A 24,373-nucleotide genomic window follows, 5' to 3' on the forward strand; every position below is an offset into this window, starting at 1 on the left:
TTTAAAAAAAGTTAACCACGCAATGCCCTGTCCTGTTTTATGGTGGTGTTTCTGTTCTGTTGTTGTCGTGTTTTACAGTCCTGTTTACCAGACCCTAGCTGACAAAGCCAGCCTACAGTTTAACCTCCTGCAGCAGTGGTCTTTCTCGTGTGCCTGTTTTTCCTCTCTGTTGTCTTTGTGTTGTATCACTGCATGCAAATTTTTTTTTATCATGCAGGCAAGTATTCTATGTTCTTTAAAAAAAAAAAAAAAAACATTTCCTGTTACTCGCTATTATTGGCTGCGGGCTTTTCAGACACCACCCACAGGCAGAGGGCGCTGCAGAGGCGGGACGCGCGTAGCGTGCTGCGCATGCGCGAAACCCAGCGGCAGAACAACCGCGTGATGGCGGACGGGCCTGCTGCTCTGTCTGGATGTGAACGTGTGTGAAATTGACCGACGTTAGCCTAGACGATTCGGGTTTTTTTTTTCCCCCCGCGTGTGAGTGTGTGTGGAGGAAGACCTCCGTTTTTTTGTTCTGGGTAAAGATGACCTCCGGCACGAACGTGATTCAGGTGACCAACGTGTCGCCGGGCAGCACGTCCGAGCAGATGCGCACCCTCTTCGGGTTCCTCGGAACCGTGGAAGAGATGAAGTTGTTCCCGCCAGAGTAAGTTTGGGTTTGCGTGTTTTTTTGGGGGGGGGCGGGCGGCGTGTAAACGGGCCGAGGCGTTGCAGGATCGCGGCGCGTCGTTAACGGGGCGGTTTAGCTTAGCGTCACGGCTAGCGGGTAAAATGGAGGGCGAAGGAAGGAACCTGTTCCCCGCCGCTGACGGCTTAAAGCCTCTGCGGGAGGGACCTTCCGTCCTCTTCAACCTGGGTCATATCGGCCAAACAATCGCACAAAAGGCCGTATTTTTAATCTGGCGTTTAAATTCCGAGGTTACACGCACACGAATGAAGTTGGAAGCCCTGTGTAGGATGAACATTTACAGCATTTATTATCCAGAGCGACTTACAATCAGTAGTTACAGGGACAGTTCCCCCTGGAGCAACTCAGGGTTAAGTGTCTTACTCAGGGACACAATGGTAGTAAGTGGGGTTTGAACCTGGGTCTTCTGGTTCACAGGCTAGTGTGTTACCCACTAGGCTACATACCACCCTGAACGAGCTGGATGTGTGTTTTAACCCTGTTCTTGTTTTCCCAGCGATTCCACGATGCCGGTGACGTCCCGCGTGTGTTTTGTTAAGTTCCGGGAGACCGAGTCGGTGGGAGTCTCTCAGCATCTGACCAACACGGTCTTTGTGGACCGGGCGCTAATAGTAGTCCCGTATGCTGAAGGTTGGTGTGCTATGACCTCGTCCGTTTTTTTAATCTTTTATTTGTTGTCCTTAAATGGCTTTGACGTGTCCTTTTCAGGATTGCTTTGGGACAGGGTGGTGCTAAGGCAGGTGCTGGGCCGCCAAAATGGCCAGATAGACTTTAGACCTTTTGGTACACAGTTAGTCTGCGTGAAGCTGTGAGAAGTATATCAGGGGTCGGCTGTTGGTGTCTGGGATGGAGACTGGCCATGACCGAGCTCACGCAGGCAGATGATTTCATTATAACCACAATTCCCCCCCCTCCCCGTGGTCAGAATGTTGTCCTCTATTAAACTCTTTCTGTTATTTGTCTGTGTGATTTCCGTAGTGGAGAAGGCAAAAGCAGAGCCCGCTCCCTGATGGCTGAAAGTGTCTTCTTCCTGCCAACAGGGGGTAGACAATTACAAAAGGCCAGCATTCAAGAACCCTCTTTTCTCTTTTATTCTCACCTTTTTCTTGCACTACTTTCTCTTCTCTCTCCAACTTCATCTTATTCTGTTCTTTTTCACATGCCTTCTCTTTTAGATGCATTGTCTGTTTTAAATGAACAAGCATAGTTTAGTGAAAAGAACTCGAGTAATTCCTGTATTCTGGACGTCTAAACCCACAATGTAATGTTTTTTTGTTGTTTTTTTTGTATCTTTTAGGAGCGTACGGTAAGAAGTCAGAATGAGTCTGAAGTTTCTGACTGTCGTAATGAACACTATCAACACTTTTTAATTCAAATATGAGGGGGGAAAAAAAACACTGGTCCCAAAGCAGATTTTTAAAAATAATAATACCGTGCGGAAAATTTCTTTCCGCATGTTAACCGCGCACTATGCCCTGCTCTCTCTTTAATGGTGGTGTTTCTGTTCTGTTGTTGTTGTGTTTTACAGTCCTGTTTACCAGACCCCAGCTGACAAAGCCAGCCTACAGTTTAACCTCCTGCAGCAGTGGTCTTTCTCGTGTGCCTGTTTGTTCTCTCTGTTGTCCTTGTGTTGTATCACTGCATACGATTTTTTTTTTAGCGTACAGGCAAATGTTCTGTTCTTTATTTTTTATTTTTTCCCCTGTTCGATGGACAGATACTCTCTATTACTGGCTGTGGGCTTTCAGTTATCTGGGCTCCTGCTTACACATTTTCATATGTAGTCAGTTACTGCTTTATTAACCCCCCCGCCTCCTGTGCTGGGGAATTTGTGTTTAAAATCAGCAATGGCTCAGAAATAAATGCATGTACAGATAATGATTGAGTTACAGAATTGGAGAAATGTGACATGATTGATTGTTGCTCGCCTCAATTTTTATTTATTTTTTCCCCCTCTGTATCTCGAATTTTTTTCTTTTTCTGTGTGCTTTTTTTAGCGAAGCAGCCACCGTGAGTCGTTGTTCATAAAACATCAATATCAAAGGGCACACCGCTGTGGAGAGCCGACTGTGCTCGCTAACGTTTGGTTCATGACTTAAAAAACACGTTCAGGTGATAACATCTTGGCAGTCTTTAACTGCAATAGTGTGTATTTGTGAGTCATTTAATAACGCTGCAGACGTAGCAGTCTTAGCCGTTAAAATAATTCTGTCAGTGACAGAGACAAAGGCGCAGTACTGAGCGGTAAATGTGGCTTGTTTTGAATAAAGCTGCTGTTTTACATTGTCTCACATTGTGTGTGTGTGTGTGGGTATGCCCTCCTGTTTTCGGTTGTAATGCTGTCTTTTTCTTCGTAGGAGTGATTCCTGATGAGGCCAAGGCTTTGTCCCTTCTGGCACCAGCCAATGCTGTAGCAGGAATTCTTCCTGGAGGAGGACTGCTCCCCACGCCCAACCCACTGGCATCTGTAAGACCCACCATCGCTTTTTCATTATTATCACACCAGGCAAAACGTGACTCCGCCCCTTTATCACACCTTTTTCTGATAACACACTTTTTTTCTCTTAACATGGGACTAATTTTTGACAAGCTCTCACAATTGTAATTTTTATTGTAGACACCTGAAACTTAATATACCTTATTTCCATGACCTCGTCTTTGCATTGATCTTGGTCATCTTGGTGTGTTTTACAGATGGGAAATGTTCCTTTAGCGTCCCTCGGAACAGCCGGCATGGACCCAGGTCTCGCTGCTTTTGGCTTACCAGGATCTAATATGAATCAGGTGGGTGGCCCTCAAAGTAGATTTGTCCATGTGACTAGTAAATTGTCTTTTAATATTTTGCTTTTTATTTTTCTCTCTTAGTCTCTGGCGGCAGACCAGCTGCTGAAGTTCATGACTTCTGTGGATCCAAAGTACGTCTTTATTGTAATCAATCTATAGAAGATATTAGAATTTTAGGCAAAGCAGATGTATCAAGAAGCATTTATTAACTTTACAGGTTGATACACAGCCGTGGCTATATCAACTTTACCAATTTTCACTGGTTTTTAAGAACACTATGAAGTTACCGGACCAAATGTGTTCTATGCCACATTTAACTTCGTTGTAAGTAATGTTTCTGACCATTCAATTTGTAGAATGAATCCCATGGCTGCTGGAATGGCCCTGAACCCAGTAATGAAGGCTGATGCCTCTAGTAAGGAGATTGAGGAGGCCATGAAACGGGTGCGAGAGGCCCAGTCCCTCATCTCTGCAGCCATTGAACCTGGTAAGTGTTTGTGGAGTGCTTCAATTCTGGTCTGTTATTAATTTCTTGTTTCTTTGAGTTTACTGAGAATGTCCGCTCCTCAACTCAAGCTTAGCTGAAGACCACTTTTTGTTAACTTTATTTTGCTCCAGTCCAATTGGCTCAATCTCATTTTAGAGGGAAAAGTAAACAACCATGAGCATTACTGAAGCCCTGTATCTTAAAGAAGGCATTGATATATATACATACATATATCAATGCCTTCTTTTTTTTTTTATATTATATATATATATGTGTGTGTGTGTGTGTGTGTATATATATATATGTTTTATTTATTTGTTTATTTTTTTCCTGAACTTGGAGTGAAAAGTTAAGCTTTTCAGGGTTGTCATAAGTTTAAAAAAAAGTAATGGACAATATGTAAGAAATATTTAAATAAAAAATAAAAACCTTTGCCCACCTCTATCTGGTGACATTGTCAGGGTGTTTACCTAAAGCATCTCTCCCAAGAATGTGTCTCTGAAGTTGCCAAGTCTAAGAGAAGCATGAATATGATCTCAAGAGGCTGTGAAATTTAATGTCAGTGTTTCTCATTTGTCATTATGATGTCTTGTTATAGATAAAAAGGACAAGCGCAAGCGCTCCCGCTCCAGATCTAGAAGGAGACATTCCCGCTCTCGCTCCAGGCACAGGTATGCACCCATTCAGCGGGTTTTTTTTTTCCACATTTGGTGTGTGTCCCATGGATTAACTCTGTCACTGACCCGTCCTAGGCGATCAAGGAGCCGGTCACGGCGGCGTTCTCGCTCTCGGAGTCGCCGTCGCTCCAAGAGTCCCCGCAGGAGGCGCTCTCGTTCCCGAGACAGAAGCAAGCGTTCCAATAGTCGGACCAGGTACAGCTGATGCTTATTTTTCTGGGATCGTTTTTTCGCTATATAAAAAATTTTTAATTTTTATTTTTTAATCATTAAAAAAAATGCATTTAAATATAACATTTTGGTCTTGATGGGACATTCTAAACAACTAGTGGCATGTTTAGTTTAATAAAACCATTAAAAAAAATCCATTTAAATGTGTCTGGGGGTGCAACGCACTGGTAGGAAAAAATGGTTTTAAATAACATGCTCTTTATTTTTCTGTTTTGTCTACAGGGACCGACGGAAGGAGGAGAAGAAGAAGCGCTCCAGAACCCCTCCTAAGAGCTACAGCACAGCCAGGAGGTCCCGCAGCTCCAGTCGGTGAGTTCCAGGTCTCCCCTGACGAAATTTCCCACTTCACTCACACAGCCCTGTCAGTGCTGTCATACTGTAGATCATTGCTGAGATGACGGTTGTGTTTCAAGCTTGTATTTGATGGTACCTTGTTATCAATATTGCTTATGTTGCCCTATCAGTGGCTCATATTTGTGCTGGACAGAGTGGCTCAAAGTAAACTTTGGTTGTATGTGTTGACAGGAAGAGGAGGCGAAGTCGCAGCAAGAGTTGGACTCCCAAGAAAAAGGTGTCCCGGACTCCTTCCCCTAGAAGGTCAGCAGCTCCAGTTGGCACTCAAACCTTAAATTCCATTGAGATTTGGCCACAGACTGGTTAATGCAGTGTAATTTTCCACCTCTCCATAGGCACAAGAAGGAGAAGAAGAAGGACCGGGGGAAAGAGCGAGACCGTGACCGGAAGGGAGAAAAGGATCGTAGCCGCGATGAACGAGAAGGTTCTGGCAGCAAGAAGAAGAGAACTAAAGACAAGGAGAGAGACCGAGACAGAAAGTCGGACAGTGAGAAAGGAGATGTTAAGGTAAATTCTCATTTGGTTAAATTTACCTACCCCATGTCAAACGATAGCTATTATACGGACCGTACCCATGTTCTTGTAGGTCACTCGAGACTATGATGAGGAGGAGCAGGGCTACGACAGCGAAAAAGAGAGAGAGGCGCAGAAGGAGTCCGATGACTCTGCACACTCACCAGGCCATGACCACCATGCTGAGGGAAACGGGGTGGGGCTGACTCCGAAGGACACCAAGGTCAATGGAGACCATCAAGAAGATGACATGGACGTGAGCGACTGATGTTGCGTCGTTTTGTAGTTCCTCTGCCACAGCCTCTTAAACAGACTGTACTTTTAACTTCATCTGCCTGTTTTTTTTTTTTTTTTTTTGTTTTTTTTGCGAGCCGTAGTTTCAGTTTCTGACTAGATATTTACTTGCCGGATTATTCTGTAATATATGATATTGATGTTCACTTTGATCACATCTCTTTGATATAATATGTACCTTTTTTGTATCGATGTAAACTGGATTTCAGATATTTAGGTTTTTTTTTGTTTTTTTTTGGCTGTACCCCACCTGGGCAATGGTAGGATCGCAGCTTCACCTGAAGACTTTGTATTCCTGCCCCTTCTGACCGAATCTTTTTTTTTTTTTTATCCCCCGTCGTTACGTCTAGTAGTGCTGTTAGGAATTTTGTTCATTCATTTTGATGTTCTGACCCATTGTTTCAGTAGAACTCATCTTGATGTTAAGTTTTCAGTTTGCATTTTATCAGTGCATTTTTAATATTACAAATAAACCAATTTGTTTGGTTGAAAATGGCATTTGGTATGAGCCTAGGATCATTTGGGGATCTGGACTCCAGGGTCCTGTTTAAAAAAAACGGGTTTAGTGAGAACTCTCTGAGAATACCCCGAGTAGAGCCCTATACTGAATCGCGGAATCCAACAAATAAAAGCAGAGGACACTTTTCGTTGTCACCGTGTACTGTGCCGCAGCGTCTCACAATCGCTTAAAAAAAAAAATAATAATAATAATAATAAAATCTGCGATGAGGCTGTCTGCCAAATTTGTAAGAAAAAATTGGCTGGTGATTTGGCATGTTGCCTTTTTATTTTTACCCACTCCATAATCACTTAGTTTTTGTAATATGTTTATAGCAGAAAAAAATCAATTCAGAAGAATTAAAATGGAAAAAAAAAAGGAATTTAGGGAAAAATTAAACTGATTCCATAAGCCCCTTACCTGAGTTAACGAAAACTCTGGATTATCGGTTTCTCAAAGCCAATTTAGATGGATTCTGTGTGAACCCCAGCAGGTTTACTCGAACCTCAACTTTCTCCGCCTCTATCGGAAAGTGTCCGACACGCCGGGCCCCTTCCTTCCACAGCCAGTACATGGTGGAGCCCATTTCATTTTATTATTTTGCAAACGGGACCTTTTCTATATAATTTTGTCAGCAGTCAGGAACTTTACAGTCTACTGTACTCGCCTCCCCGGCCAGAGACCCACAACGTTCATCCAAGAGGAATTCTGCATCCGTATCAGGATGTTGCACACAACACACACAATATATTATCAATTCTTATATAACACTCACGCATTGACTTATCATTTTTTGTTTGTAATTGGCATATGCTTCCATTGTAATTTCTACCTCAAGCATAGTGAAATACACTTTCCCTCCGTCTCCATGGTGACTCGCATAATCTGCGCCCCACCAATCAGGGCATCATGTTTCCTGGTGTACCCTGATTAACTTGGGGTTAAAGCAACTCCGCTTTGATCGACTGTATTGGTATTAGTCGTGAAACCGAACACCCTTTAGTGAAACAGGGCACATACAGAAAGGTCTACAGCACACGTGTGGAAGATGTTGAAGGATTTTATTTCAGACTGGTTGTATGAAAATAGTGCAGTATGTGAGGCAACTGTACATTCTGTGGAGGTATATGTTTATATCTAGATGTAAATCATACAGTTTGTCAAAGGGAAAAAAATATTGATAAGATCTCACCTTGATGAATGTGCAACTGGAGTAGACTACCATAAAAACTAGACCGTTCTGCAGAAACCCACCATATGGAATTGGAAATTTGACTGAAACTAATCAATGTGAAGTTTTAAATTGGTTCATAAACATAAGTGGACATTCCTACAATTATTCTTAATATTCATAATACTGGGAACTCAATGCTATAAAGAATGGGTGTAGTGCTGGTGCATTTGTAAAGCCTGAGGGGGTACTTGCATGAGGTCCTCAAAATGCTACACAGGACCCCTTTTGGTACAGTGCTGCTCATATACTTCAAATGAGAAATATGAGCGGCTCGTAATAAAGAGAGACGAAAGGGGATTCTGCTGAAGTTGCTTAAACATTAAAGCTCCGCTATAAAAGGGACTGGTGTCCGTATTTCAACATGTCTTCCAATATATACGCCTGAGACAATGTCACAAACCAAAGACAACGAGATTAAAAACACGCAGGAGAACGGTGGAGAAAACGGCAACAGATGCCAGTCGATAAAATGCCCTCTGATGCTCCTTGTGCGTTTGGGAGTACATCACTTAAAAAGTGAAAAGACTACATTTGTCCGTATAACTATTCCTTCCCTTCACAGGACAATAAATTCAGTGTTCAAGAAACCAACGGAGGAATTTTATGATGCCGGCTAAAATGGGGCAGTGCAGTGGGGGGAATAATCATATTTATTTGCGCCGTGTGAGTATAGTGATGATGGAGTCAACACAATCTAACACCGCGGATCATTTCATAAATGGGGAAAAAAACAAACCTACTGACATTTCCCAGTATTAACACATTGCGGAGTGTGTTCATAAATCCACCAATGACTAGAGAACAACGGTAGATACAGGATAAGAACACTGTTAGAGGTCAGGAAATCGACTGGGGTCTTCCTTGTAGTCGGCCGGTATGGAGAACAGAGACTCCTGAAACTCATCGTAGCGGAACTCCTGAAAGGTCACGGTAGCGGTGATGGTGGGAAACACAGGAATATCTACAGGAGCAGACAGGAACAATCAATCTTGAGCATGCAGGTCCCACCACGTTAACAACTGCGAAACTGCCGCTTACCCAGCTTGACTGGGAAGCCTGGAGGAAGCTTCATTTGGACAAATTCTCGGAGTTTGTTGAAGTGTTTAAACGGGGCGATTACCTCCAACACATTTAACAACCTGCAAGTAAAGGCAAAGCATCAACAAGAGAATCCCGCATCAGTAACGGCAAGTTGTTCAGGTGACTTTTCTGAGTATGGTACTTCAGAACAGTGTGAGAGAATCCCCATCCTGAAAAACGTACAGAGGAAATAAGTAAATGAATAAAACACACTTACGACGCAATGGCCAGGGGGAAGTCTTGGCTCATGGCAACGGTGGCCTTGAAGTTCTTCTTGCTCTCCTTACACAGCAGTTCGCGGCCGAGGTGGGGTGGCCTGCGGGCCGCAGACGTCAGTCAGAAAGTTACCCTCACAGAGTTACAAGCTTCACAAAAACTCTCCACTCGCCGCACTGACATGCGCATTCAGTAGCTCAGGGCTTGACTTACAGGTCAATACAGGTCAGGGGTCGGCAACCTTTCATCCTTACACTGGGTTTCAAAATCTGAAGCCTCTTGGGGTAAAAAAAAAAAAAAAAGTTTTTTGTTTTTTTTAATAAATGGTGTTTAAGACCTGTCCCTGTCCGGTCAGGTTTTTAAGAGTTGTCTGGACGATTAAACTTTTGTCGCGCATATTTGTGCTAGTAAGAAAACGGCATTAAAAAAAATGCAAAAAATGCGCATTCTTTACAAGCAAAACACCACCCTGTTTTTCTATACCTAGCATGAAGGAAAAAATAACGTACACAGTGCTATATTCATTTTACATTTGCAGCTCCCGGTGCTTTTTCTTTTGTGGAAACCGGGTCCAAACGGCTCTTTCAGTGTTAAAGGTTGCCGACCCCTGGTATAGATATACATTTACAGCATTTATCAGATGCCCTTATCCAGAGCGACTTACAATCAGGGTTAAGTGGTTAGGGTTAAGTGTCTTGCTCAGGGACACAATGGTAGTAAGTGTGGTTTGAACCTGGGTCTTCTGGTTCATAGGCAAGTGTGTTACCCACTAGGCTACAACCACCACAGATATATGCAAGCTCACACACGGTGAAAGCGGTGGTGGTCTCATTTGCATCGATCTGTCCACTGCCAAAGTTTACTCAAGTTGTATTAGGTTAGGTAGGATGTCAGTAACACGCTCACCTGTGCAACAAATGACCACAAAAATGGTCAAAAACCCCACATACTACCATTGTGTACCCAAGATAATGGATAAGGAGTGTCTGATAAAATACAGAATTCTTCATTGCAGCTTGACCCACTACACACATCCTTTGGGGCCTTATGGTTATCATTATGGTTATCTGCGGCTTACTTTCCGTGTTCTGCGGTGATGTACTCCTCCCATGAGACTTTGTTGGCATCAGGTGCAGCGAGGGACTGCCTTTTGACAGGCTGCAGAAAGACACAGACTTTCAGTTGTCTACCACTACAGCTTGACGCCCACCCAAACTCCACATATACAGCAACTACCAAACCTAAAGCCCCCTACAACCACTTTTTCTCTTATTCAAAACCTGCCCCATTCAATACTTTAATGAAGCCCACCTCAAAGTTCTGCTCAGCAATGTTCCCCCCCTTGCTCAGGCTCTCCATTATGGCTTTGTTCCTGAGGATGTCCTCCTCGCTGAGGTGCTCCCGCCGTTTCCGAGACTCCAGGACCAGCCCATTCACCGTGTAGAAATCTGCCAGGAAGCTGCCCACCTGCTCCTGCTCAAAACCCCCCAAAACCTTATTACTACAGAAATCAATAATTACCGTTTCATGTGCGTATAAAGGCAGGCGGCCCAATACCAATATAGTGTATTACTCAAACATAATCAGCACCGTACTCTTATTACAAGACTCTACTGAAATATGGCTACGGTGCTAAAGACACTGAAAAGATAAAATGAATACAAATTTACCATCTGAAATAGCTATTATCATGTAGTTGCCTTTCACACTTGTAATATTACGTTTTTATAGATGCTTATATCTTGATGATCTGTGTAATCTTTTCTAACATGCCATTTTTGTATACATTGATTTGTAATATAAAAACGATACCAGTATCAGGGCGATACTTTCAAAAACTTTCACTACATTTCACTACATCAAAGGGGTTGCAGTCTGCGGATATGATATGTTGTTCTACGTGACTCAAATTTCCAGGTTCGAGACAGCAAACCAGAAATTTAAGTTCGGAAATGCTGTTAAATATCTTTACCTACCAAAAGATTTTCATTGTAAACAATACAAAGGTCTGCAATGTGTTAATATATGAAGATAAAGAGAGGACGATAGGAGTGTTTGAGCTTCTGCTGAACCAGGAAGAGCAGTGGCAGGCAGGAGACATGGTCCCTGGGTTACAAGGCACTGTTGATAGTGTGCGTTGGGATTGTACCGCATTTGTAGCGTTTTAATTTAATATTGCCACAATATTACAGAATTCCGAGATCGGGGTGGCTGGTGAACCAGAAAAGACCAGCAAGACTCATTGTGACTCCACATCAATCAGGTTCAGAAGGAAGCTCCTCCCCTTCAGAAGTGAAAATAATAGCTGAATTTAATGCCTGTCCACGGCATTCAATTTTATGGCTTGGAATAGTATTCTATTAATGATTCTTATTCATGGCATTCGGACTGGTTAATGTTTTTTTTTGCTCTGTTCAGTATTGTTATCAAGAACACGGTGAATCTGTAATGAAACCTGCCTGGTTCTTGGCAAAATATTATGTCTGAGAGTAGCTATGAAAAGTAAAAAATGTTCATTTGCTGACCGTTCGGTCTTCCCTGAAGAGCCAGCCACTCTGGCTGCGTGAGAATGTAATGGACTTTGTGGAGAGGGTGGCAGAGTAGATGTCACTGCTCATCAGGATGTCCACTTCCTCCTCCGTCTCAATCTCTGACTCCTACAAACACACAACAATTAAACTGGTAAATTAGGCAATATCACGATATAAATTGAACCATAGACGGTATATACTGCAGTATATAATTTCAGCATGTAAATTTAAATGTAACTCTTTTTGGAAGGGTAACGCGTCCATAGAAACATGAGTAAGCACTGCTGCAGATGAGTAAGCACTTTATACAGATACGTGATTGTCACGGTGCACACAACAAAATGTGTCCTGGGGAGCAGTGTGTGGGGACCTCAGTGGCACCTTGGTAGCTCAGGACTCGACCCGGCAACCTTCCAATTACTGGTCTGGTTCCTTACCCGCTAGGTCAGCAATTCTACTGAAAGTGGACTTTCTGTCACACTCATAAGGTCGTGAAATACCAGGTATTTGTATGATGTGAGTGATTATATATATATTATAGACAATGCGATGCTTGTTCATATTTTATCAAGCCATCCGTCCAGGATTCCAAGATTTTATTTTGTGATTTTTAAAATCAAAATGACTTTTTTTGGCCTCGCACAGGGCACCAAACAGGCTAGGACCGGCCCCGGGAGTGCCCAGTGCGCAGAGACCGGCGGAATACTGACAGATTGAAAGCTTGTTTCATTTGATTTATTGGGTTTGCAGCTTTTTTTTGGACCTCTTTAAACTCTGGATTTAAGGATTACTAGTCATTAAGTCATGATATTTGAGGCCTTCATTTAGACTTTTTAAGGATCTGCAGTACTCAGTACTCTAAGGATCAGTACTCCCTGTATCCCCGACACAGCAGCTGGACCGACTCACCTCATGGTGAATACGCTGGTACACCTTCTGCTCATTGTCAAGGACCACAAATGCCTCGGAGGGCGTGGCTGCACCATTGAAAATGAAGCTGAGGTCACCCCGCTGACACTTCATGTCACTGAAGTCAACCAGGGTGGTGTCCAAACTGGGTAAAGGGAGGAAGAAGAACTCCTTTCATGATGAAACGAGTAGGGCAGACACATTCTTTCATTAGCATAGGTAGATGAAGGACATCACCTACCGAATGTTGATTCCTTGTTTATAGATCTTGCAGGCATCAGATGGCAAAATGCGAGAAAGCAGCGGTACTGTGTGATAAAAAAAAAAAATTTGATATATATCAGAATATTTTACATTAGTCCTTAAAAATTGTACGAAATCAGAGCTCACCTCTTCCTCACATCCAACATTTACTCATGTTCCACTCACTTTCAGATATGAGGGCAAAACGTTACATCCTCCTCTATGCCTCACTATGAGCCAGATTTACCTCTCCCATGATGCAACTTTTAACATAACATTGCAAAGCTACTGTCCTCTCACTTTAACATATTGTTAATTCATTTCACATGGATTTAAATGTTTTAAAAGAGAAGCCCCTCAGCCGGCACTCAGACTACCAGTCCATGTGTCCATCTATGTCCCCCTAACATGTGTGATGTAGAGGGTTGATGACTAACCCCAGCTCTGGAAGTCCCAGTGTAGCTCCAGGTAAAAGTCCCCAAGCTGGAAGAAAAGAAGATAAATCACCATTATCACTTGCCAGGTAATATTTTAGGCTAGGTTAATGGTGTTACAGTAGGTTGGTGTAAGACAGCAGTGTGTTGAAACACTGGTATTTGGCATAGAGTGTAATGACTGTACTGAGATGTGCGTTCTAACTAAGCAAGCAATAATGGAATTTTTTTTATGGTTATTGTGATTCTATCACAAACAATGGACATTGGGGAAATTGATTCAGTTATGAGTCCCAACAGGGCAGTGGTGGCCTAGCGGGTAAGGAAGTGGATCTGAAGGTTTCTAATCCTGAGCCGCCAAGGTGCCACTGAGCAAAGTACCGTCCCCACACACTGCTCCCCGGGCGCCTGTGAGCACTGCTCATCAAGGGTGATGGTTAAAAGCACAGGACACATTTCGGTGTGTCACCTTGTGCTGTGCTGCAGTGTATCACAATGACAATCGCTCCATGTTCACTTCAAAAGTTATGTACATATATATCTTCAGAGGAGACAATACTGATAATACAGAAGAAAATGATTTCACATCTTTGGAAGCACGGTCTTGGAATGAACAGTTATGATCAGCTCTCTTCGAGACAGAGTGTGTCCAGACAACTATAGGCCAGGAACCAAGGCAGGTCACTTGACTGATTACCTGATTAATTATTTATTCCAATGAACTGAATTATTTTATTTAGGGATGTAATGATTCACAGTACATTTTGATAGGTTCAAGTTCATGTGTTCTCACAAAGTGTGCAAAATCAATCCCCTCAAACTGCAACTAAAATAGAATTTTATGACACAAATTTAAAATAAAAATAAATGCAAAAACTGTGTAAAATATGTGTAGCTGGATTCCAACACATCGGTGGACATCAGTGAACCAGATGCAACATCCATGTTTCACTGTAGAGTCGTGGCCAAAATGTTTTTTTCTGCTTCAGTGTTTTTAGGTCGTTGTCTCAGTTGTTTCTGTGGGGTATCGAAGCATAATTATAAGCATTTTATAAGTTTCAAATGCTTTAATTGACAATTACATCAAAGTTATGCAATATTTGCGGTGTTGGCACTTTAAAAAAAACAACCAAAAAAAAAACCTCTGCAATTAACCCTGGCAGGCTGTCAATCAAGTTCTGGCCCAAATCCTGACTGATGGAATCCATTCCTTCATAATCAGTGCTTGAAATTTGTCAGAATTTGTGGGTTTTTGTTTGTCCACCAGTTTCTTGAGGACTGACCACAAGTTCTCAATTGGTCCGGCGTTTCCTGGACACGGACCCAAAATTTCAATGTTTTGTTCCCTGAGCCACTTAGTCCTCACTTTGGCCTTATGGCACAGTGCTCTGTCATGCTGGAAAACGCATCGTTCTTCTCCACACTGTTCTTGGACGGTTGGGAGAAGTTGCTGTCAAAGGATGTTTTGGTACCATTCTTCATTCATGGCTGTGTTCTGAGGCAAAATTGTTAGTGGATGATGAGAAGCAGCCCCACACATGAATGGTCTCAGGATGCATGACTGTTGGCACAAGAACGGACTGATGGTGGCGCTCACCTCTTCTTCTCTGGACAATCATTTTTTCAGATGCACCAAACAATCAGAAATGGGCTTCATCAGAGAAAATGACTTTACCCCAGTCCTCAACAGTCTGATCCCTGTACTTTTTGCAGAATATCAGTCTGTCTGTTGTGTTTTTCTTGGAGAGAAGTGGCTTTTTTGCTGCCCTTCTTGACACCAGGCCATCCTCCAAAAGTCTTTGCCTCACTGCGTGCAGATGCACTCACATCTGCCTGCTGCCATTCCTGAGCAGGCTCTGCATGGTTGCATAAATGGTTGATGATTTAGGTGCCATCTTATAAGCAGCGATATCCTTGCCTGCCCATTTTTATGCAGCACAATGATGACTTCATTTTGCAGGTACTTTGCAGCCAACCATGCTTAAGAGGAAGAACGATTACTTCAAGCATCACCCTCCTTTTAATGCATTCAATTCAAAGCATCCATGCTGTTCTAAATCAATCAGCATGACAGAATGATCTCCAGCCTTGGGCCCATCATCACCCTCACTTGTGTTAACAAGAGGATCACTGAAATTAGCCGATCCTGAAATGTAGTGGAAATGAGTTTTTGGTGGATAAAGTTCATTTTCATGGCAAAGAGGAACTTTACAATTCATCCGATCACTTTACGAGCACTTTACATCCTTAACTTTATTACACTGAAATAAGTATACATTTAATGTTTTTAAATTATTTAATTGATTTTGCATCCCTGAGCAATAACAGTTTTGTTTGACACAGCAGAGAATCTGCTAGAAGATCATTGACTTTCAAAACTTTTTTTTTTTTTTTTACATCAAATCAGAATATTTATTGATTCATGATACAAGAATCACATTAAATATGAAATTAGCCCCGACATATCATGAAAATCATGTTACTGGTGATTCCTGTACCTAGACATCTTTCCTGCAACATACTGAGTGATTCAGCATTATCGTTATCATTGTTCTTCAGTGTCACTGTGACAACTGTGTGTGTGTGTGTGTGTAAGAGAGAGAAGATAGTGAGCTGTGATCTGCACATAGCTCACCTCCCGCAATGCTCGAAGCAGTCGTGGTCTCTTGTCCTCCACACTCTCTCTGGACTGCTGCTTCAGCTTCCTCAGCAGAGCTGTGACTGAGGAGTGCAGAGAAACGACTCAGCAACATACACACACACACACACACACAAAGGTATAGACTCATACACTGAAATTCACACACACACAGCAGCACCACTATGGACATTACATAAGCGCTTCAGTTCTCCCGTCCTGCACAGATGTTGTCAGAGTGCGGATCAAAGAGCTGCCGGGAGAACAGCGCACATTTACAGCTTTGTTTCACTTATGTAGTTACACTAGGTTTGTCACGATACTGAAATTCAATACTGAAATACTAATGATGGTACTCAATAATAATATCGAGAACATCATATACATATACACACACACACACACACACACACATATATATATATATATATATATAAAGAGAAGTAAAATTAAAAAGAAAAAACGGATAACACACACACACACACATATATATATTTATATTTTTTATATAAAGAGAAGTAAAATTAAAAAGAAAAAACGGATAATAACACACACACACACACGGAGCTGCAGTGTAAGGATGAAAGAGCCAAGAATTTCAAACCCCTGACCTAATAGATAATTAATGAACGCAGCTATAAAAGCAAAGACACAGACTGTGGCAATTAAAATATTCATTTTACATTCGAACATTAACTTTAATTCCCTTTCAAAACTATATATTTTAGAGTGATGATTTGTTGTGCTGCTCGCTTTGATAGTGACAACTTTGAAGCACTTCTTGGAGATGCCATTTGGCCCACGTGGTATTATTATGGTATTTCCACAACATTTCTACTGGATTAAGGTCAGAACTTATTCTCGAACTGGCCCACAGATTAGGAGCAGTTGTCTTGCTGCAGTCTGATGCCACTGAATTTTAGCCCTTATCCATGGGTTTCATTGGTGCACATCACAAAGGCCCTCTTCTATAAGACCACACGAACTACCGAGACAAATGCTAGAATTGGTCATTTCAGCATCCTGATGGGCCAATTTGTGTACTTCACATTAGAGAAACTCCCAAGCACTAGAAAAATCAGACGACCACAATGTCCCAGGTTCAAACCCCACTTTCTACTATTGTGTCCCTGAACGTCTCCAGGGGGACTGTCCCTGCAACTACTGACTGTACGTTGCTCTGGATAAGGGCATCTGATGAATACTGTTGAATTGTGCCTTGCTAAGCTGTAGAGCTCGTATCAAACCATTAACAGCATTGCAGGACACCATTTCTTGAATAACTCAGGCGTTCACTGCAGATGTCATTTATTAACCCTGGTGCAGGTTTAGAAGTCTGCATGGATGACAACATAAGGTAAAATCAGATGTTTTGTCACTGTGATACACACCACGGCTCAGCACACGGTGACACAACGAAATGTTTCCTCTGCATTTAACCACCACCCTTGGTGAGCAGTGGGCAGTGTGTAGGGACGGTGCCTTGATCAAGGGGACATCAGCGGCACCTTGGCGGATCGGGGTTCAAACCCATTGGTTACGAGTCCGCTTCCTTACCACTGATGTCACGGTGTACATTAATAAAAAACAAGCGAATTAAAGTAGGGCTGTACACACACACACACACACACATGTACAAAAAGAAGCAGAGGCCATGTCATTGTGAGTTTGTGAATGAGTGAGACAGCCCATAATAATACCACGTGGGCCAAATGGCGTCTCCCCTTCCAGCTAAAGGTCTGATGACATAATTACTCGAGGAGATCGCTTGGCCCCATATGTGCAGCGATTAAAACGCCGCGCGCAGAAGTGCGGTTTTACTATGCGGCTCCGTGCAGCTTGAACAGGCTGCGCAGCGTGGTTAAGCTACAAAACGTAATGGCTTCTCTTGACGCCGACGATCACGCTCGCCGCGATTTACAGCCGTTCACGTCTCACCAAAGACGACCTCGGCAACGGGACGATCAATATCACTCACGGAAACAAGCGGGCCGACCTGGAGCACAATTCATTAGCGGCCGTGCTAAAACAAGAAGCTTTGGTCTCTATCTCTCTTACACACACACACACACACACACACACACACACACACACAACGTACACACACACACACAGCTGGTCAACATGCATGGACTAAATCCCCGCCCCCACAAGGATGGATGGGATCAAAAAGGAGGATGCACACCTATGCTGCATTTTACACACATATGGTTTCATACAGTTCATCTTTCGAGATGCAGAACAAACATTGCTATTACGAACTATCCTAAAGAACGTAGTAAAAACTGGGAATCTCAGTTCAGAAGTGCGTTTAGTTTTTTCGTCCGGCAACGAATGGTCTGCTCTCTGTTCTCTTACTCATCTGCCTGTCGCCGTAGCTGATGGCCTCGGCCAGGGGACTCCATCCCTGGGCGTTCTTCACCTTCACTGGAGCGCTGTGGGCCAGGAGCAGGTGGGCACACTCTGCCAAGCAAGCAGGGACGCGGTCAGTACCCCAACTTTACCACCCAGCACACGAAATTACAGGGTTTTTTTTTTTGTTTTTTTACACATATTTACAAAAGAACCGTACACGTTCTATGACATTTCTTCCCCGAAAAGCTTCATTTAAACATCAATGTTTCCTCATCCAAGTTCAGGCAGGTCCGAGCCCGCGTGAGACGGGCTGAACCAGGTTCCGGCGGAGCTCATCGGCTGTAACGTTCGTGGCTTTTAAAAGGAGACACGCGGCTGCAGAGGTCTGGAATCTGGACCTACTATTAGATACTAAGACAGATATTATACTGCGTTCTCACCCAGTCTTACGGGAAAATCTGTACTTCATTATACGTTCAATTCCATGAATTCCATGAACCCTGCAATTACAGAAGCGGGGATCTCATTGCTCTTTTTTTTTTTTTTTTTTTAAATGAGTGATTGGTATGAAAAAAAGAATAAAAATCTAGGCCATGTTGTGATTTGTCCCTGCGGGAGCAGAGCATTCGCAACCAAACGGCCGCATAAAGGAAAGAGCTTGAATCATGGGGTCCAACACGAGGACCCAAAACAAAGAACAATCTTTTTTTTTTTTTTTCCCGATTTAGCCCGAATTCAGCCTGCAACTGGAGCGGTTTATTTCCGTACCGGTACAGCGCTGACGTCCCATGTTGTAATGAATAAGTGACGAACACGGGGAGTACAGGGGGGAAAAAAATGCACATGACTTTCATGTTGCTCATCAAGACTTCATTTATGTTCAAACATGGAGGGAAAAAAAATGGCAAAAGAAAAATCCGTTCGATCGAATGCCCAGAGCGTTTGCCGTAGGCACTGGGGAAACCTGCGACGGCCCACCGGCTATAGAACGGAAGGCGGTTTAACGGCGGATTTGCGGTCAAGTGAGCAGATGTGACGGCCGCGGGGGTTTACTCCGGGTCACTGCTCGAGCTGGAGCGTTCCAGCGCGACGCCATGCGACGGGAGACTAAGCCAAAAATCCCTCCGAGCCGCCAGCTGCGCCGGGCCTCACATTTACCTGCAGTTCAACCATCCTACGAGCACGCCGTCATTTCGTCCACGGCTTGCATACTGTGCAAGTCTTTAAGGCAGTAGGGAGACTAACGAAATGTTTCCCAACAGGTAATTCTGAAATTGCTCGGGGAGCGACTAACTTAAAAAAAAAAAAAAAAAAAAGTGTTAAACAAATCCGATAATAATTATAGTGAAAGTGATAATAATGTTGGTGTTGAACTGGGTGTCGGCCTCCCCCAACGACTGATCTCCTGCAAGCAAAAGTCTACAGATGGAGAACAGAGTCCTTTTTATACACACATCATGCCATTTTTTCCCCCCCAAGAAAATAAGGAATTTCTACGATTGATGTTTTAGGTAAATACATTTTTGATCAATGTTTGCATTAGGGGTTTCGCAGCTTAGATGAACAGTGATTTTTTTTACACTTTACAAGCGAAGTGATTGTCATTGTGATACACAGCAGCACAGCACACGTGCACACAGTGAAATGTGTCCTCTGCTTTTAACCATCACCCTTGGTGAGCAGTGGGCAGCCATGACAGGCGCCCGGGGAGCAGTGTGTGGAGATGGTGCCGTTTATAGAGTGTTAGTAGCCTAGTGGGTAAGACACTGAACCCCGAGATGGGGGCTGTCCCTGTAACTACTGGTCGTAACTCGCTCTGGACAAGGGCGCCTGGTAAACGGCGTAAACATTAAAGGATTTCACCAGCTCCCTGTTTACCCAGCGAGACACTCACCTTTGTGGCCCAGCATCACAGCAAGATGGAGAGGCGTGTTCCCTGTGGAAAGGGGAGAGAGAAAAAAGGGGGTCAAGACGGGAACTCCGAGTGTGAACCTGGAGCACACGAAGCCTGTTCGACATCTTGGACGCTTTGGGGCAAACGCAGCGAAATAAACGAGTGCAACGTGCGTGGTCGGGGCGCCCACCGTGGACATCTTTCTGCGTGATGCTGTGGGTCCGGATCAGGGACGACAAGCGGCGCACGTCGCCCTCGAACACGCACTCGTGCACCGGGAAATGCGAGCCCCCCGGGCCGAGCGCGACGGGGTTGCTGTTGTCGTCGACGACGGTGACCGCCGCCGCGTTCCCGTTCGCCGGATGCTCCTCCGGTTTGTGGAAGGTCCGGTTGGCGATGTTCGTCCTCTCCGTGTCCACGGAGGAGGGCGACGTCGCCGTCTCGGGGACACTGGTTCGGTCCTGGTACGCTTTCAGGATGTTTTCGCTCTTGCTGCCCTTATGCTCCTTGCGCAGCGTCCGGATCTTCTCCCCGGTCATCGCGTCTCCTGGGCCGGTGAAGCCGGACAGCTGGATAACCTAGAAACGGAGCGGATGTCGCGGGACGATAACAGCACTCGACCAACCGCAGGTCAAGAGAGCGGGAACGGAGGCTACATGTCTGTCTCCGGCCACGTCTTCCGCCGTCCGCCGCAGGACGCGCAACCAGCGAGCACCTCGGCCGCTACAGCGGGGCGGCTACACCCGACGCCCCGTTCGCGCTCCATCTGCTGTCGCCCGCAAGTCTCGCGAGAACGGCGCAGCGCCTCAGCAAGTCCCGTTTGAAACCTGGCAGCGCTGATGCGCGGTAACAAGTAAATCTCGTGTTGGCGTCGGCGACGCGGATCCGATACTCACACCTTATACAATAACTAAATGTGATTGGAAAGTTAAACTAAAAAGTGTGTCCTGACGCGCCATGACATTTTACGGGTAAGGTGTGGCTGGGGCCGCCCCTTTCTGTGACGTCACCGAGTGTTTCTACTAGCACGTAAAATGGTGCTGTTACTGATCCAATACTTATACCCACTTGGTGTCGATAGTTATACCCACTTGAACTTATACCCACTTGTACTTATACCTACGTGGTGTACTTGCTTGCTGCAAATGTAAATGCTGCAAATGATAGTGATCGATCCACACATCCCTAATGTGCAGCGCTTCGAAGGTTCAGGAAACAGACGTTAAACATCTATGAGCCGCATGTGGGGTGAACATCTGGAAAAAAAAAACATGTATTCGTCCGATCGAGGCGCTGTGCAGCATCACTTCCCTCCAAATATCCTTCGGCATCAGCATTTGCCAAGTGTATTAAAAGATGTCGGTCTACCGGTAGAGTGTTCCGTAATTATCATTTGCCACACTGTGAAGTACAGCTTTGCATTTCACCAAGTGTGTTGTACCACAGCGACGGCCGGTGGATTCGAACCTGCGACTTTCCAACGACAAGTCAACAAGTCCTCAAGTCAACCTCCAGACCGGCCGGTGACACTGTCACTGCTCTAACTAAACATATTACGCGGATGAACGGATTCTGGCGAGGCCGTGAACAAGGAAGTGACGTTGTTACTGAAGGCCCGCCTTGATGAGCGCTCTGACATTTTGCTTTGCAAATTGTATTATGAAATGCGATTCAGTGAATTGTAATTCTGTTTTGTATTTTAAATACTTTGAAATTAATTAAGAATTGCATCAGCGCTTTGCACATTGAACTGCCAATTGCAAAATGTAATTTCAAATTACATGCTCAGATTGAATATTTAATTGACAATTGCAAAATTGATAGTGATTGCAAAAAGCAAACAGCAAAAGCAATTGCAAAAAGCGGATAATGAGGACAGCAGAGCGCATCACTTCCACCCATCTCCCAGCTCTACGAGAAACACCACATCCGTCGAGTTTTGAATATAATGAAGGACTCTCACCACCCCTCACATGCCCTGTTCCCCCTCCTACTGCCTGGCAGATGGTTCCGCAGAATCAGAACTGGAACTGGCAGACACGGCAAGAGCTTCTTCCCACAAGCAGTCAGAGCTCTCGATGCACCGCCATCACCAAAAAACTGATAAACTCATAATAGATTATCTTATATTAGTTGCACAAGTGAGAAATTTACAATGTCACGACAGGAAGTGGACAGTACAAGATAAGAGCAGCAAAAGACAATAGCACAGACACTAGGTTGACTGTATAACATAAAAGTTCACTGTACAAATAAGCAAATAAATAGTCCTAGAATAGCAAAATAAAAGAGTGAAAAAATATGTCGGTATGCACATAAAATATATATTTGAAAGATTTTACATACAGTACAGGCCAAAGGTTTTGACACACCTTCTCATTCAATGTGTTTTCTTTATTTTCATGACCATTTACGTTGGTAGATTCTCACTGAAGGCATCAAAACTATGAATGAACACATGTGGAGTTATGTACTTAACAAAAAAAGGTGAAATAACTGAAAACATGTTTTATATTCTAGTTTCTTTGCTCTGATTACTGCTTTGCACACTCTTGGCATTCTCTCGATGAGCTTCAAGAGGTCGTCACCTGAAATGGTTCTCCCACAGTCTTGAAGGAGTTCCCAGAGGTGTTCAGCACTTGTTGATCCCTTTGCCTTCACTCTGTGGTCCAGCTCACCCCAAACCATCTCGATTGGGTTCAGGTCCGGTGACTGTGGAGGTCAGGTCTCCACTTTTTGTTAAGTACATAACTCCACATGTGTTCATTCATAATTTTGATGTCTTCAGTGAGAATCTACTGATGTAAAATAAAGAAAACACATTGAATGAGAAGGTGTGTCCAAACGTTTGGCCTGTACTGTATGTACAGAGTGGGTAGATATTGCACTTAAGAGAGGTGGAGATGGTGTACTGGATGTGTGTGTTTGTGTGGCCATCTTTTGACAAGCCTGACAGTGGTTGGTAGGAAAGTCCTTCTGAGTCTCTCCATCCCACATTTTGGGTGCCGCAGCCTGCCACTGAAGGAGCTGCTCAGTACTGTCAGGGTCCCCTGCATGGGGTGGGAGATGTTGTCCAGCGGGGATTGATAGCTTGGTCACCATACTCCTGTCACTCAACACCTCCACTGGATCCAGACGATCAGCCTGTTCAGTCTCTTCCTTTCCTGGACCCTCCACCCCGAAAGACCTGAGCCTCCGCAGCAGGTACAGCCTGCACTGCCCTTTCCTATATAGGGCACAATGATCAGCACAATGTCTGTCTCTTGGTTATCTGACCAAGTATTGGACACTGACACATTTGTGAGATAATTCATCACATACCTGTCCTACAGGATCAGTCACTGATTGTCATGATGTCATTTCTGCAGATATGTAGAATATTCATTCTGGATATCTGAAATGGAAAGCCTAATGGACATGAATGGAAAACACAATGTCATTTCTCCTAGGAACCGTTTCGTTCTGGTTATCTGGAAAAAAATTGCCCCGCCAGCAAAACTGTTTATAGTAAAAGCTGGCACACCATTTCTAGGCACGGATCAATTCACAGGACACAAAATGGCTACTGTGTGGCAATGCAGTACTGCTGCAGGGTCCTGAGTTGAGCGATTCAAACACACTGTCAACATGGAAGCTGGGCCCAGTTGAATGGATTCATGCAGAAACCGAGGCCACTTCACTGGAATAGAGGTGACATATATGAAAGTGAAATGATTGTCATTGTGAAAAACTGTAGCACAGCACACGGTGCACACAACTAGATGTGTCCTCTGCAGTGTTTCACAATGACAATCACTTCACTTCATGTATAGGCATGAATGGGAAATGTAATGTCATTTCTGCAGATATGTAAAATACTCATTCTAGATATCTGAAATGGAAAGCCTAATGGACATGGATGGGAAACATGACCATAATCAGATACACTTTTAGTCTACCCAGGAAATCTCAAAATAACTGCTGTATTTCAACATATCTTATATGTAATTTATTATTATCTGTATCCTGAATGTTCAAAATGCAATTATAACTAGTCAGAGTAAAGGTTTACCTTTCTTTTGGCATTCTGACTAGGTTAAACGCTATTATGGATATAATAAAATATTATAAAATATATTAAAATATGATTGCGGTGTGATTAGATATCTAAACTATATTTGTGTATCCCTGCAATTGCATTGTGTCTAACTATAAATAATATAAGAAATAAGACGATCCTTTATTAGTCCCACAAGTGGGAAATTTACAATACAAATTTACTAATTGAAGATTCCAGAAATATGGTTTATACTTGTCAGAATACAAATTG

At 43.6% G+C, this 24,373-nt stretch overlaps 2 protein-coding genes across 3 annotated transcripts; one reads left to right on the top strand and one right to left on the bottom strand.

Annotated features, from left to right (window-relative positions):
• The first annotated feature begins 527 nt into the window (after positions 1 to 527).
• On the top strand, positions 528 to 6,529 carry LOC114788148 (serine/arginine-rich splicing factor 11-like). The gene is made up of 12 exons (XM_028976397.1): positions 528 to 649; positions 1,188 to 1,321; positions 3,049 to 3,158; positions 3,386 to 3,475; positions 3,557 to 3,606; positions 3,832 to 3,962; positions 4,561 to 4,633; positions 4,715 to 4,834; positions 5,093 to 5,179; positions 5,396 to 5,467; positions 5,560 to 5,731; positions 5,811 to 6,529. Exons 1-12 carry the CDS (start codon positions 528 to 530, stop codon positions 6,003 to 6,005), a joined length of 1,356 nt encoding a protein of 451 aa, XP_028832230.1. The 3' UTR covers positions 6,006 to 6,529.
• A 1,045-nt stretch (positions 6,530 to 7,574) lies between these two features.
• Positions 7,575 to 21,223, bottom strand: LOC114788195 (ankyrin repeat domain-containing protein 13C-like). Of its 2 annotated transcripts, XM_028976500.1 has the most exons (13): positions 20,255 to 21,220; positions 20,065 to 20,106; positions 18,174 to 18,278; positions 15,813 to 15,898; positions 13,181 to 13,226; positions 12,742 to 12,808; positions 12,501 to 12,645; positions 11,586 to 11,717; positions 10,372 to 10,533; positions 10,139 to 10,218; positions 9,062 to 9,160; positions 8,803 to 8,903; positions 7,575 to 8,725 (listed from the first exon to the last, which is right to left on the bottom strand). In XM_028976500.1, exons 1-13 carry the CDS (start codon positions 20,601 to 20,603, stop codon positions 8,595 to 8,597), a joined length of 1,545 nt encoding a protein of 514 aa, XP_028832333.1. In that variant the 5' UTR covers positions 20,604 to 21,220; the 3' UTR covers positions 7,575 to 8,594. The 2 variants fall into 2 exon arrangements, with proteins under 2 accessions (XP_028832333.1, XP_028832334.1); XM_028976501.1 differs by lacking the exon at positions 18,174 to 18,278 and having other exon boundaries at positions 20,255 to 21,223.
• Positions 21,224 to 24,373: the final 3,150 nt, after the last annotated feature.

Source organism: Denticeps clupeoides, chromosome 4 (genome assembly GCF_900700375.1).
Source record: "Denticeps clupeoides chromosome 4, fDenClu1.1, whole genome shotgun sequence".
NCBI classification, from domain to species: domain Eukaryota; kingdom Metazoa; phylum Chordata; class Actinopteri; order Clupeiformes; family Denticipitidae; genus Denticeps; species Denticeps clupeoides.